This window comes from Chiloscyllium plagiosum, unplaced genomic scaffold (genome assembly GCF_037043375.1).
Source record: "Chiloscyllium plagiosum isolate Xiang-an unplaced genomic scaffold, Cpla_swu_hap1 HiC_scaffold_37, whole genome shotgun sequence".
NCBI classification, from domain to species: domain Eukaryota; kingdom Metazoa; phylum Chordata; class Chondrichthyes; order Orectolobiformes; family Hemiscylliidae; genus Chiloscyllium; species Chiloscyllium plagiosum.
Genome location: NW_028270175.1, coordinates 37,712,107 through 37,725,777, shown reverse-complemented (window position 1 = coordinate 37,725,777; position 13,671 = coordinate 37,712,107). Strand labels below are relative to the sequence as shown.

General features: G+C 41.3%; 1 protein-coding gene across 1 annotated transcript in view; it reads left to right on the top strand.

Annotated features, from left to right (window-relative positions):
* Positions 1-8,220, top strand: part of nphp4 (nephronophthisis 4) — a 450,076-nt gene extending 441,856 nt beyond the window's left edge. The window contains exons 29-30 of the mRNA XM_087980586.1: positions 124-267; positions 5,700-8,220. Coding sequence (XP_087836712.1) covers positions 124-267; positions 5,700-5,840 — 285 coding nt within the window. The 3' untranslated portion in view covers positions 5,841-8,220. The remainder of the gene's footprint in view (positions 1-123; positions 268-5,699) is intronic.
* Positions 8,221-13,671: the final 5,451 nt, after the last annotated feature.

Here is a 13,671-nt window from a genome sequence, read left to right as displayed (position 1 = left end):
TCAAGTTCAGTACTTTTGATGTGGGAAATTGGACAAACATTGTGGTTAAGTAGTAGGATCGACATACCAGTCTTTTTGGCTTCACTTTTCAATTTGTATTCATGCTGTTGTCTTTGTTCAAAGGCTTTTGAGATCTCTATTCCCATTGGGGAAGGGAGAGGTAGCAACAAGCGCATCAGCTACACCAATCCCTACCCGAACAAACGGATGTTCTTCCTGTGGACCAACCGGCCGGATTTACTACAATACAAAGAAGACTCTTTTGAGGTGAGCGCTGTGCATAACTCAATTTAAAATAATGTCAGGTTTTCACCAAATTTGAAAAATAATTCTTTGAGGAAAACAAAAATTTGGAGTAACACCAGGAACTTTTCCCTCGTGACTTAGACTTTGTCTGCATTTTGAAAGCAGCGTGCCCAAGGTTGTGACCTTGTAATGCCTAGATCATGGTGCATCTGGAACGCAGCACTCAGTTCTGATTATCAGCCACTTACTGGATTCTGTAAGCTCAAGGGAATGAGCTGTGACGAAAGGTTAGAGAATGTTAAATTGAGACTGAACACTCTGGAAATACTCAGCAGATCTGGCAGGATATGTGGAGAGTGAAATAGAATTGAAATTTGGAATCACTGGCCTATCCTCAGAACAAGTTAGAGAATTGTAAATGCTACAGCCTGTAGGGAGAATTGAGGGTGGAGATGTCATCAGGATAGATTAAATATGAAATTTAACTGATTTGCAATGTATGAAATGAATTGCAAGGTAGTAAAGAAAATCCACACTCTCCTCCTCCTGCCCTCTGAATATTTGCAGATGAAATATTACCAAATATTACCAAACCCCTCAGATAGAGAACATGAGGGACCAAGGTCCAATCCTCCCACTTGTTTTCCTCCCACATTGCATTTACTATATGACATGTTTCAAATTAGTCATAAACTGCATTTCAAGCTATTATTTTCTGAAATAAATGTATCTAATTTGCATTTGAATGAGTCAGTCCCAATTACTTCCACCCTCTCCTTTGAGATCCTGTTCTGTTGATTGACCTGTCACTCACTAAGGATTACCTTTAAATTTAGTTTCTGCCCAAGTTCTCAGATTCAGCTATTCTGGGCAGAGGGTAATGTGTCAGCTAGAATCAGTCACCTCCTGCCTCTAAGGTTATGGCTTCAAATGTGTCCTCACACACTGAAGCATAGAATTTGGTTGAAAGTTCATTATAGTGAGGAAAAGCAGTCTTTTAAATGAGGCACTAAAACACCATCTGCTCCCTGTTGCAAGTGGATTTAAAAGATCTCAAGATAGCGTTTAGAAAACTGCAATAGATGAAGAGAGGCAGATTTTCTATGTTCTAGTCAATGTTCATTCCTCAGTCATGCTGAAAACAGATCTACCACTTGAGTGCGCGCTTGCTCTCTTTCTCTCTTCTCTTTTTCTCTTCTCTTTCTTTCTCTCTTTCTTTCTCATTCTCTCCCTCTCTGTCTCTCTGGCTTCTCTTTCCCTCTACAAAGTACGTTCAGCTAGGGTAACCTCACTGTTGTTTGTGATGTGTCCTGATGAAGGAAGCATGGCATCATTTCCTTCTTTTTATAAGTGTTGTAGACCCAAATTAATACTTTCAGATAGATTAGACTGACCAGGAGTTGCACATTTTAAGTTGATGAGAAATAACTTTGGCACAGATATTGATTAGGACTTCTTTATTTAAGTTAATATTTAGAATAATCTTCAAGACAAGGCTGTAAGAGAAAAGGTTTAGGGTTGTTCAAACCACTGGGAATATGAATGTGTTATGAATTAATTTTGGGACAGATATCCTCTTCTTGTTTGCTCCTGAGAGAGTTATACAGGGCTACAGTATATTTGCTCTGGATATTAATGTTATATTATTGTCTTGTTATGGTTGAGGATAAAGAGGCAAAGAGTATTTATTGATCCAGTAGTTTAGGCAGATTTAAAAAAAAGGAGTTTGTCTGAGGAATAAAGAACAAAGAAAATTTACAGCCCTCCAAGCCAGAGCCAATCTAAATCCCCTGTCTAAACCTGTCTGTCAATTCCTAAGCATCTGTATCCCTCTGCTCCCCACCTACTCATGCATTTGTCCAGACACATCTTAAATGAATCTACCGTGCCTGCCACTACCACCTCTACTGGCAATGCGTTCCAAACGCCCACCACCCTCTGTGTGAAATACTTGCTGCGTGTATCCCCCCTTAAACTTTCCACCTCTCACCTTGAAAGCGTGACCTCTCATTATTCTGAATGATTACTTTGCATTAGTGTTCACTGAGAGGAACATGATGAATGTTGAGATTAGAAAGAGAAGTTTGATTAGTCTGGATCACAGTGACATAAGTAGGCTCTTCCGTTCATTATATAATTCGCTCTAGAATTAGACTTGCCTAAATGCATCACCTCACATTTGTCTGGATTGAAAACCATCTGCCACTTTTCCGTCCAACTCTCCAGTCTATCTACATCCTCCTGTATTCTCTGACAGTCCCTTATGCTTTCTGCTACTCCACCAGTCTTTGTGTCATCTGCAAACTTGCTGATCATACCAACAGTGCCTTCTTCCAGATCATTTATGTATATTACAAACAACAGTGGCCCCAGCACCAATCCCTGTGGAACACCGCTGGTCACCTTTCTCCACTTCGAGAAACTCCCTTCAACTACTGCTCTCTGTCTCCTGTTGCTCAACCAGTTCTTTATCCATCTAGCTAGAATACCCTGCACACCATGTGACTTCACTTTCTCCATTAGCCTACCATGGGGAACCTTATCAAATGCCTAAAGTCTATGTCTATGACATCAACAGCCCTTCCTTCATCTATCAACTTGGTCACTTCCTCGAAGAACTCCATTAAGTTGGGAAGGCACAATCTCCCCCGCACAAAACCATGTTGCCTATCAGTGATAAGCCCATTCTTTTCTAAATATAAATAGATCCTATCCCTCAGTACCTTCTCCAGCAACTTTCCCACCACTGATGTCAGGCTCACTGGTCTGTAGTTACCCAGAGTATTCCTACTACCCTTCTTGTACAGGGGGACAACATGAGCAACCCTCCAGTCCTCCGGCACTTCACCTGTATTTAAGGATGCCACAAAGATATCTGTCAGGGCCTCATCTATTTCCCCTCTCGCCTCCCTCAGCAACCTGGGACAGATCCCATCCGCTCCTGGGGATTTGTCCATCTTAATAACCTCTAGCCGACCCAACACATCTTCCCTACGAATGTCAACGTGATCCAGAGTAATCAAACTTCTATCTCTAATCTCAACATTCATCATGTTCCTCTCTTCAGTGAACACTGAATCTCACTCATTCTCAATAAAGGTGTAAGTGACATTGTGCTTCAATGATGTAGAGCCCTGGTGAGACTGCACCAGGAAGATGGTCAACTGTGTCTGTCGTCCTTACCTAAAGAAAGTGATTACTTGCCATTGAGGGACTGCAAAAAAAATTACTAGTCTAATTCCTGGGCTGGCCGTCCAATCAGGAGAGCCTGTGGAGTGTGGGCCTATATTATTTAGAGTTTGGAAGAATAAGAGATGATCTTACAAAATTCTCAAAGAGCTGGGCAGGGTAGTTGTCAGAAAGAGGTTTTCCCTTGGCTGAGCTGAGGGTGAGTGTTGGTCCAGAACCACTGACTCAGAATAAAACGTAGGCCGGTTAGGGCTGAGGTGAGCAGGAATTTCTTCATTCAGAGGAATCTTTTGAACACTCTACCCAGAGTGCTGTTGAAGCTGAATAATTGGTTACCTTCATGAACCAGATTGATAGATTTCCAGATATCAAAATCATCAAAGAACATGGGGATAAAATGGTGTTCACGCAAAAGGATCAGTCGTGATCTTACTGAATGGCAGAATGGGCCAGAGGTACCGAATGGCTTACTGCAGCTCCACTTTCTATGTTCATACTAATTTGTTTGTGCACCTTTAAAGGGTGATTCATCACTTTATTTCTAAAGTAAAACAAAGAACTGCGGGATGCTGGCAGTCTGAAACAAAATCAGAGATTGCTGTTGAAACTTGGCAGGTCCGGCAGCACCTGTGGGGAGACAGCAGAGTTAGTGTTTGAGTCCAGTGACCCTTCAATGCAACTGATGAAGAAGGGTCATTCAGAACATTCTGAAGAAGACTCACTGGACTCGAAATGTTAACTCTGCTTTCGTCCCACAGATGCTGCCAGATCTGCTGAGTTTCTCCAGCAAATTTCTTTTTTGTTTGTTTCTTGAAGTACTGATGAGTGTCAAAGGGGACACTGGGAATTGGTAAGTAGGATTTCCATGTAATCTTTTGAGTAAGGGTTGGTCAGGCTGTGTCTCTGTCCATTGGAGTTTAGAAGAACTTGAGGTGTTCCTATTGAAACATCTACGATCCTGATGGGGTTTGACAGGGTGGTTGTTGAAAGGATGCTTTCTCTTGTCAGACAGATTAGAATATAGTGGCACAGTTTAAAAATAAGGGATGCCTCAAAAAAGATGGAAACAATGAGAATTTTTTTTCTAAGTTATTAGTCTGAGAAACTCTCCTCCTGAAAGCATGATGAAGGCAAGGTCATTGAATATTTTTAAAATAAGACAGATTCTTTATTACTAAGGGAGCGAAGCGTATTACAGTAGGCAAGAAAATAGAGTTAAGGCCACAATGAAGTCAATCATGTTCTTATCAAACGATATAGTAGTCTCAAAGGGTCAAATAGACTACTCTTACTCCTAATTTAGTGTGTATGTAAATCCTTAAGTTATGATCAGAATTAGATAGGGAATTGGTAAACAGTTTGTAAATAAAGTACAGTTCACAATCAAAGACCCTGCAAATTCAGGCCATGATTCATTCACTGATTAATGCAGCACAGAGACTGACAAATTATGAAAAAGGTTAATGTAATTTGACCCAAGCTAACAATGGTATCAGGCATTCGGGCACAATGTGCTTCAGCATCTAATAGAATTAACGCATGAGCTGGGAGTGCTGTGTGTCACTACAGTCTTTTCTTTATTTATTCACGGAATGTGGACGTCTCTGACTCGGCTAGCATTTGTTGCCCATTCCTAATTTCCCAGAGGAGAGTCAGCCACACTGCAGTGGGTCTGGAGTCACGTTGTAAACCAGACCAGGTAAAGGTGACAGATTTCCTTCCCTAAAAGACATTAGTAAACCTGATGGGTTTTTCCAACAATTGACAATGGATTCATGGCCATCATTAGACCCTTAATTCCAGAGTCTTCTTACTGAATTCAAATTCCACCATCTTCCATGGCAGGGTTTTAATCTGGGTCCCCAGAACGTTAGCTGAGTTTCTGGATTAATCGTCTAGCAAAATCACCACAAGGCCATTGCCCCTCTAAAGCTGAGGACTGAGGTGAAATGGGTTTCATTACTGAGGCATATCATTGTTTACTTTGAGCACTGAATGCATTAAGATAGCATTTCTTTCCCACTTCCCAATTTCCTGCTGTCATTTTGGTGGAAGATCTGTTGAGAGACGGAGGAAAGTGGCATTTTCGTCTTTTTTCCAGATTTGCACTGACGCGGTAGACAAGAGAAGAAATTATGCCAATTAATTTTTAAATGTATTTAAGTGCAAAAGGACCATCCTTAGTCCTTTTCATGAACATTAATTGTCATGTTCCTGAGTAGAGAACTGTCACTGTTTTTCACAAACTTTGCATTTTTTTTCAGCTTGATGGTGGTGAGACTTACCATATCGGCCTGCGGTTTGCACCAGGCCAGAATCCTGGTATGGAAGAAATCTTGATTTTAATTAATGACCAAGCTGAGAAAAATGAAGCAACTTATTGTGTGAAAATTACTTATCAATAAAATGTCTACTTGGATGCCTGATAAACTGGCATCTTTGAAGTGAGTGCATTTTGAAAGAGACATGGATCCCATAACTCAACGACAAGCTTGCTGTAAGAGAGGTCCGTGCAGAAGCTGATGTGTGTATGCCGGAGTGATAATAAAACAGCTCTGCAATAAGACACGACTGCTGCTCAGCAAAAAGTGAAAGTTCTACTTTAAACCTTCATACTTGTGACTACTGGTTCCCTGCCTAGTGCTTTCCATTGGTTTGAATACGCTGATATGTTTTATATCCTGCTCTGTTTTCACAACTTAATTTATAAAATATCTCTCTCCCATAATCTTAAAACATCGCATCCCTTTAGTGATCTTAGTGATTGATAGTCTAGGAACTCCAAGCCTTATCCTTCTCTAAAAATGTTTGCTATTCCTTTCATCTCACTGGCAATCTCCCACCCACCTCATTCTACTGGCATTAAGTACATTATCAACATTTTTATTACTTCGAGATTCTCCTGTTGGCCCCAAGCCCCACCTTCAAATTAGTCCAATTAACCCACAAATGTATCCACCATCTCCTGCCTTGTTCTGGGTCCTCTCATCAGCGTGCCTCATTAGCCTCCAATGCCTCTCAGTTACTAGCACAAAATCCTTGAAATCATCAGCCTCTTTTATAATCCCTCCCTGGCCTCACCTCACCCAGTGCCTTTCAGCTGAGACCCCGTGTATTGTTCATTGTGATGTTTGATAGTGGAGCCAGCTCCTGTATCAATGCAGTTCTGATGTTCCATCCCAAAATCCCGTGATCCACATCTTCAGTTCTTGTTTTAAAACTCCTCTTCAGAAACATGGTGTTGCTTAACTTTTCAAATTATTGTTTGTTCTTTGCTCTGGAACATGTAACATCTCAGCCCATTTTATTATGTTTAGATGGTAAATGCAAACTATCATCCCTTATCAATGATTTATTTGAACATGACCCTTAATAATAACTATTCACTGCAGAGTCCTAGAGCTCTACAGCACAGAAAAATGCCATTCAGAGCATGAAATATGCACTGGTCACAAACAAGCACCTAGGTATTCCAATCCCATTTTCCAGCTTTTGACCCATAGTCTTGTGTGCATTGGCATTGCAAGTGCACATCTAAATAGTTCTTAAATGTTATGAGGGTTTCTGCGTCTATCACCCTTACAGGCAGTAAGTTCCAGATTCCCATCACTCTCTGTCTGGGAAAAGAAATCCTAACATCCACTCTGAACCTCCTGCCCTTTGTCTTTAATCTATGCCCCAGTCATTAATCCCTCCACTGAGGGGGTGGGGAGGGAGAGTTCCTTCCTGTCTACTCTATCTTTGCTCCCCCATGTAATTTTATACATCTCAATTATGTCCATCGTCAGTCTCTTCTGCACTAAAGTCTGTCCAACCTCTCTTCATAAATAAAACTCTCTAGCCCAGGCAACATAATGGTAAATCTGCCCTGTAGCTTTGGCTAGTACCCTCCACCTTCCCAAAACAAAAACATGCAGCTCTCCTGCTGGCGCTCTGATCTCTGTGGTTGACATTTTTCATTTAATTGCAAGTTGACCTTACTCCCTAACATCAAAGTAAGGTACACGTTGATGTTATATTTTGATGATCCGTCTGCATTCTGACATCACAGAAATCAGCAGTCAATGTGTTAATCTTAAGTTTATCTCGTTTGACCTCTTGAGAGTAATAGTACAGAAAAGACATGTTAAGAGCAGCCATTTGATGGTTGCAGCTTTAGCCAGTGTTGTTAGAGAAAAAAAGAACCTTATTTCAGACTGTAGAAAGCGGACCTGGGCCAGTCAAGATTTCTGCTGATAAAACAGTAGCTGAGAGGTCTGGAATCCTCAAATGGAGCATCATGTGTGGCCATTGCCCTGATGTATGAGGCCTGCTGATAAGTTCACTCTGCTTGGCTGGGGACAGGTGACATCCAGACCAACAGGACATATCTGCACCAACAGTCCGTATCCACACCTACAAGCGTTATCCAAACTTGCAATCAGTTGATCAAATATCATTTCAAATCCACATAGAGACACTATGTTAATGATATTTTATTTTGTACTGAGAAAAACAATCTAGTCCCTGAGCATTTATTTTTAACCTTTGGCCTGTCTGCGTTTTCTAGGCTGTAGTAGTAACACACAGCTGCCAGAAGCCTGGTGTATTTACTGATTGGATAAGTTGGTCCTTTTTGTAATGAATATATAGTGCAAAATATATTTTTAAATAGAGAAGATGCTGATTCACTATAAACTGGGTGTGTACAGTTTTTCAGTATTACTTGTATGCATTATTTATTTTATATTTGTTACAATGCTTTATGGAACTCTGTGTAACCTTTTCAAAAGTAAAATCAGCTTTGTTTCTCAAAGTCTGTCTGTCTTCATTTGAAAAGGTGGAAATTAGAGTTAACTAAAATGGAGCACTTTGCAGGGGCTGACACTGAGCCTTTCACATCTGGGACCTGGGCTTGTACTGAATCCAAGACAGTAGAGGAGAGCTTCTCGTTTTGACCGTTCCCTGAGCAATGTTTGGGGGGGTGGGGGGGAAGCTGTTAATAGACACAGGCTTGAAACCAAAATAACCCTAATTCAGCTTTAATCGGCAAGTTATTCAGAGGTTTCACAGAATCGCTGCCGCGTGCACTAGCGGATTGAGTTGTGACAAGAGTATCTAATAACAGTCACGTGGAAGCACTTGACGGTGACTCTGTGTAAACACCGTATGAAATCACTCCTCTCCAGCAATGCATTTCCCCATAGAGTCATTGATGTTGAATACTGTTCAGGGAAGGAGGTACAGTTCTGTATTCTTATGACAGTGCATGTTCCCAAGGTATGACATCACTTAGGGATGGCTGCCGGGAACAGTTTGCAGACAGGCCCAGAAGTGTTTGGTCTCATACTCCATGAATCTCTGTTGCCAGGGTGCTGCCCGGGCATCTGTGGATGGTTTCACTTACAATCACAATTGAGCTGAAATTCAATGTTAATGTTCATACACAAACAGGAAGCTTGCAGGTTTGGGATGGAGAGGTGTTAAGTGCTAAGTGAATCAGGCCTCACAATTTCAAAATAATCAGTCTACAGCCCCTGCCCTGTCATCCCCACCCATTCGGGCTTTCACTTCACAGAGCCAGAGGACTTATACACTTAATGGTAAGGTCCTGGGGAGTGTTGCTAAATAAAGAGACCTTTGAGTGTAGGTTCATAGCTCCTTGAAATTGAAGTCTCAGGTAGATAGGATAGTGAAGAAAGTGTTTAGAATGCTTTCCTTTATTGGTCAGAGCATTGAGTATAGGAGTTGGGAGGACATGTTGCGGCTGTACAGGACATTGGTTAGGCCACTTTTAGAATACTGTGTGCATTTCTGGTCTCCTTCTTATAGGAAGGATGTTGTGAAACTTGAAAGGGTTCAGAAAAGATTTACAAGGATGTTGCCAGAGTTGGAGGGTTTGAGCTATAGGGAAAGGCTGGGACTGTTTTCCCTGGAGCATCGGAGGCTGAGAGGTGACCTTGTAGAGGTTTATAAAATCATGAGGAGCTTGAGTAGACTAAATAGATAAGGTCTTTTCCCTGGAGTGGGGGAGTCCAGAACTAGAGGGTATAGGTTTAGATGGGAACATTTTTAAATGGGACCAAAGGGGCACCACCCTTTTCACGCAAAGGGTGGTGCATATATGGAATGAGGTGCCAGAGGATATGGTGGAGGCTTGTACAATTACAACATTTAAAAGATATCTGGATGGATACTTGAATAAGAAGGGTTTAGAGGGATATGGGCCAAATACTGACAAATGGGACTAAATTAGATTAGGATATCTGGTTGGCATGGATGAGTTGGACCAAAGGGTTTGTTTCTGTGCTGTACATCTCTGTGACTCTTTCGTCCATCCCAGGAGTGGCAAAATATGATTGTGAAGTTCGTAACTCATCCCAACATTTACATTCGAATGATAAAATACTAATGGCAATGAGAGCTGGCCACCTCTTGCCTGACAATTCAATTATTTAATATGGCCGGGTCATTTCAGGGGCTCCCCCCGGGAAAAGATAGGCCATTCCAACGCACATTCTCCACATGCATGCACAATACTCCACTAGTCATAATGTTGGCCTTGAATGTAACCTTTTTATGTCATTCCAGGGACTCCCCCCGGGAAAGGATAGGCCATTCCAACACACATTCTCCACACGCATGCACAATACTCCACTAGTCATAATGTTGGCCTTGAATGTAACCTTTTTATGGCAGCTCTACCCTTGAGTTATTTTTCTTTATTCTTTCATGGAGTTTGGACATGGCTGGCAAGACCAGCATTTATTATAACTACCCATTGAACTCAGTGGGGTATAAGAGCCATTTCAGAGGACCATTAGGTGTCAACCACATGGCACTGGGTGTAGAGTCACATGTAGGCCAGATCAGGTAAGGACAGCAGATTTAGAGTCATAGAGATGTACAGCATGGAAACAGACCCTTCGGTCCAACCTGACCATGCCGACCAGATATCCCAACCCAATCTAGTCCCACCTGCCAGCACCCGGCCCATATCCCTCCAAACCCTTCCTATTCATATACCCATCCAAATGCCTCTTAAATGTTGCAATTGTACCAGCCTCCACCATATCCTCTGGCAGCTCATTCCATACACGTACCACCCTCTGCGTGAAAAAGTTGCCCCTTAGGTCTCTTTTATATCTTTCCCCTCTCACCCTAAACCTATGCCCTCTAGTTCTGGACTCCCCGACCCTAGGGAAAAGACTTTGTCTATTTATCATAATTTTACTTCCCTAAAGGACATTTGTGAACCGTTTGCATTTTTACAGTAATTGATAATAGTTTCATGGTCACCATCATTGCGACTTGCTTTATAATTAATTCCAGACATGTATGAAATCCTGTTATGTCATTTCTAACAGCACTTGGATGTTCCTACTTCAGTGGTTCAAGAAGGCAGCTCACCACTACCTTCTCAAGGATAATTACTGATGGGCAGTAACTGCTGGTCAAGCCAGTGACCCCCACATCCTATGAATGAATAAAACATTTCTTTAACTTCCATCCAGTCTCCCTGGTGCGATTTGAACCTGTGTTATCAGAACATTCTGAAACATGCATTCCATTTTTAAAATTGTACACAACCTTTCAACTGTGTAATTCTTTGTTCAATGTTGATCATGATTTTTTTAAAGTGGGAATTGATATTATTAACTTTATTAGAAGGTCTAATTTTCAGTAGAATTTTTACGGATTCTTTCTCGAATGTTGTCTTTATTGTATTTAATAATCATTCACCACTTCATAATTGTGAACAGACCGAACAAATGTCTGAGTCAACACATCCCATTACAACAAAATTGCTAAAAACTAAATGAAACCTACCCAATAAAGATTGTACAAAGGTATTTTGTTCTTTTTGGGTGAGAGTCAGACCATGTTTATAAAGTGCACAAACTTTACACTGTCACCTAAATCCTATAGTAAGACTATTAATATCTCTTCACTTCTAAATCTCCAACTGTTTATCTTTTGTAAAGTACATGGAGCTGGAAGTGATCTTGTCATCAAGAGCCCAGTTATTTTATCTGTAGTGGTCTCAGAACATGGTTGAAAGTTGGGATTGTTGACCATGTTCACATTCATCCTCCATATTCAGATTCATAGCTGCTGATGGTCTGGAACATCAGATCATAAAAAATATGACTGAATAGGCCATTCAGCCCATTGAGCCATCTCTCTCAGCTTGTAGACACAGAGCTGCTGTCATGGCCAATATAATTGTGGCCTTAACTCTCCTTCCTCTCCCCCTAACCCTGACTCCCTTGTTGTGCAAATATCTTTCTAATCAATGGCTCAGCCTCCACTGCTGTCTGTGCAAGAGAATTCCAATGAATAACAACCTTTGGAGAAGAAATGCCTCCTCATTTCTGTCTTCAGTGGGAGACTTCTTAGTGTCTCCATAGTTCTAGAATACCCCATGAGAGGAAACATCCACTTTGTATTTACCCTGTCAAATCGTCTCCAAATCATTTATGTTTTAATAAGATCTCCTGTTTTTAAACTCGAATGAGTATAGGCCCAACTGGTAGAACCTTTCCTCATAAGATAAGCCCTTTGTTGAAGGATTCAGCTGAGTGAATGTCTTTCATAAGGATTGGGATCATCTTGACAACTAGAGTCCATATTGCTGGGCGATTCCATATTAACCGGATCAATATTGAGATCAGAGTCCATATTGACTGTTGGGCCTTTATATCAGCAAGTGGGGTCAGTACTGACAGTTGTAAAATTGGACAAGTGTAAATCAAGCATACAATCCTCCCATTATGCCCTGGGGAAGTTGAATTTTATTCAATGTGCACACATGAAAGAACATTAGGGCACAAGGAACATCCTTCACTAACACATATGCATTCTCATCTCAAGGTGATGACTAACACTTCATCTTTATTCAGCAGATGACCATCCAGGAAGGCCTGTATAATGCTGTTATTCTCTGATGTCTTGTGTCTCACTGGGGCCACTTGTCTGAGGGGTATCACTGCATCATCTGATCAATCTATATCATATCAAGCCTTGGCACCATCTGTAACTCGATCCATCTGAAAATCAACTAAGCTTAATTTAAAATGGAGCATGAAAAGACTAAGTGTCCATTCGGACATATTGGGTTGCCAAACCTGTGACTATTACTGATGATCATTCAGCATCATTTATTCAACCTTGTGACTCAACTTTGAGGTATGAAGACCAGGAATACTTTGGCATATCTTTCCCAGACATTTTTTTGTGACTCCATTTCAAAGCCTGAAAATTCCTGTGACCCCACAGTGGGTGCTGTAGGATTTAGGGTTTGTGGTAGGGGTGGTATTACATACAATCATATGGGTATATGAATTGGGAGCAGGAGTAGATCATTTCGCCTCTTGAAACTGCTCCACCATTCAATAAGAGCATACCTGATTTGATTACTCCAGATTTCTAAGTACTCAAAAATCTTGCTTATTGAGAACCTATCTACCACCACCTTAAAAATGTTCAAAGACTCTGTTTCCATCACCTTTTGGGGACTCTCAATGCTTTGTGAGAAAATGTTTCTCCTCATTCAATCTTAAATGAGTGAGCACTGATTTTGAAACAATGAACCCCTAGTTCTAGGTTGGCTCATAAGAGGAAACATTCTTTCCACATCTGCCTTGCCAAGACCCCTTAAGATCTTATATTGTGAATCAAATTAGTCTTCTAAGCTCCAGTGGATATGAAAATGGAAGTTGCCATAGTTCCAGAGAAAGACCATTGGTGGTGAGTTTAACTTGAGGATCACCACACCTCAGGCACGGGATGAGGTTGAGAAGGCAATACTTTCATGGTGGTCTCGGTTAGTGCGGGAATTGAACTATTGCTGTTGGTGTCACTCTGCATCACAAAACAGCCATCCAGATTCAAGCCCAGCCTGTCCAATCTTTCCTCGTGAGGCAAACCACCCATTCCATGTGTTAGTTTTATAAATCCGCTCTGTATCAAGGGTTGGTGAGGCAGTTGGCTGGATGGCTCGTTTGTGATGCAGATTGATGCAGACTTTGTGGGTTCAATTCCCACATCAGCTGAGGTTACCATGAAGGACTCTCCTTCTCAACCTCTCCCCTTCTCTGAGGTGTGGTGACTCAGGTTACCTTCAGTTAAACTATGACCAGTTATATCTCACTATCTCTCTCTAAAGAGAGAGCAGCAGCCCTCTAGGACTATAGATCTGTGCTGCTTCCAAAATATTTATATCCTTTGTTAACTAAGGAGAAATATACACAGTAC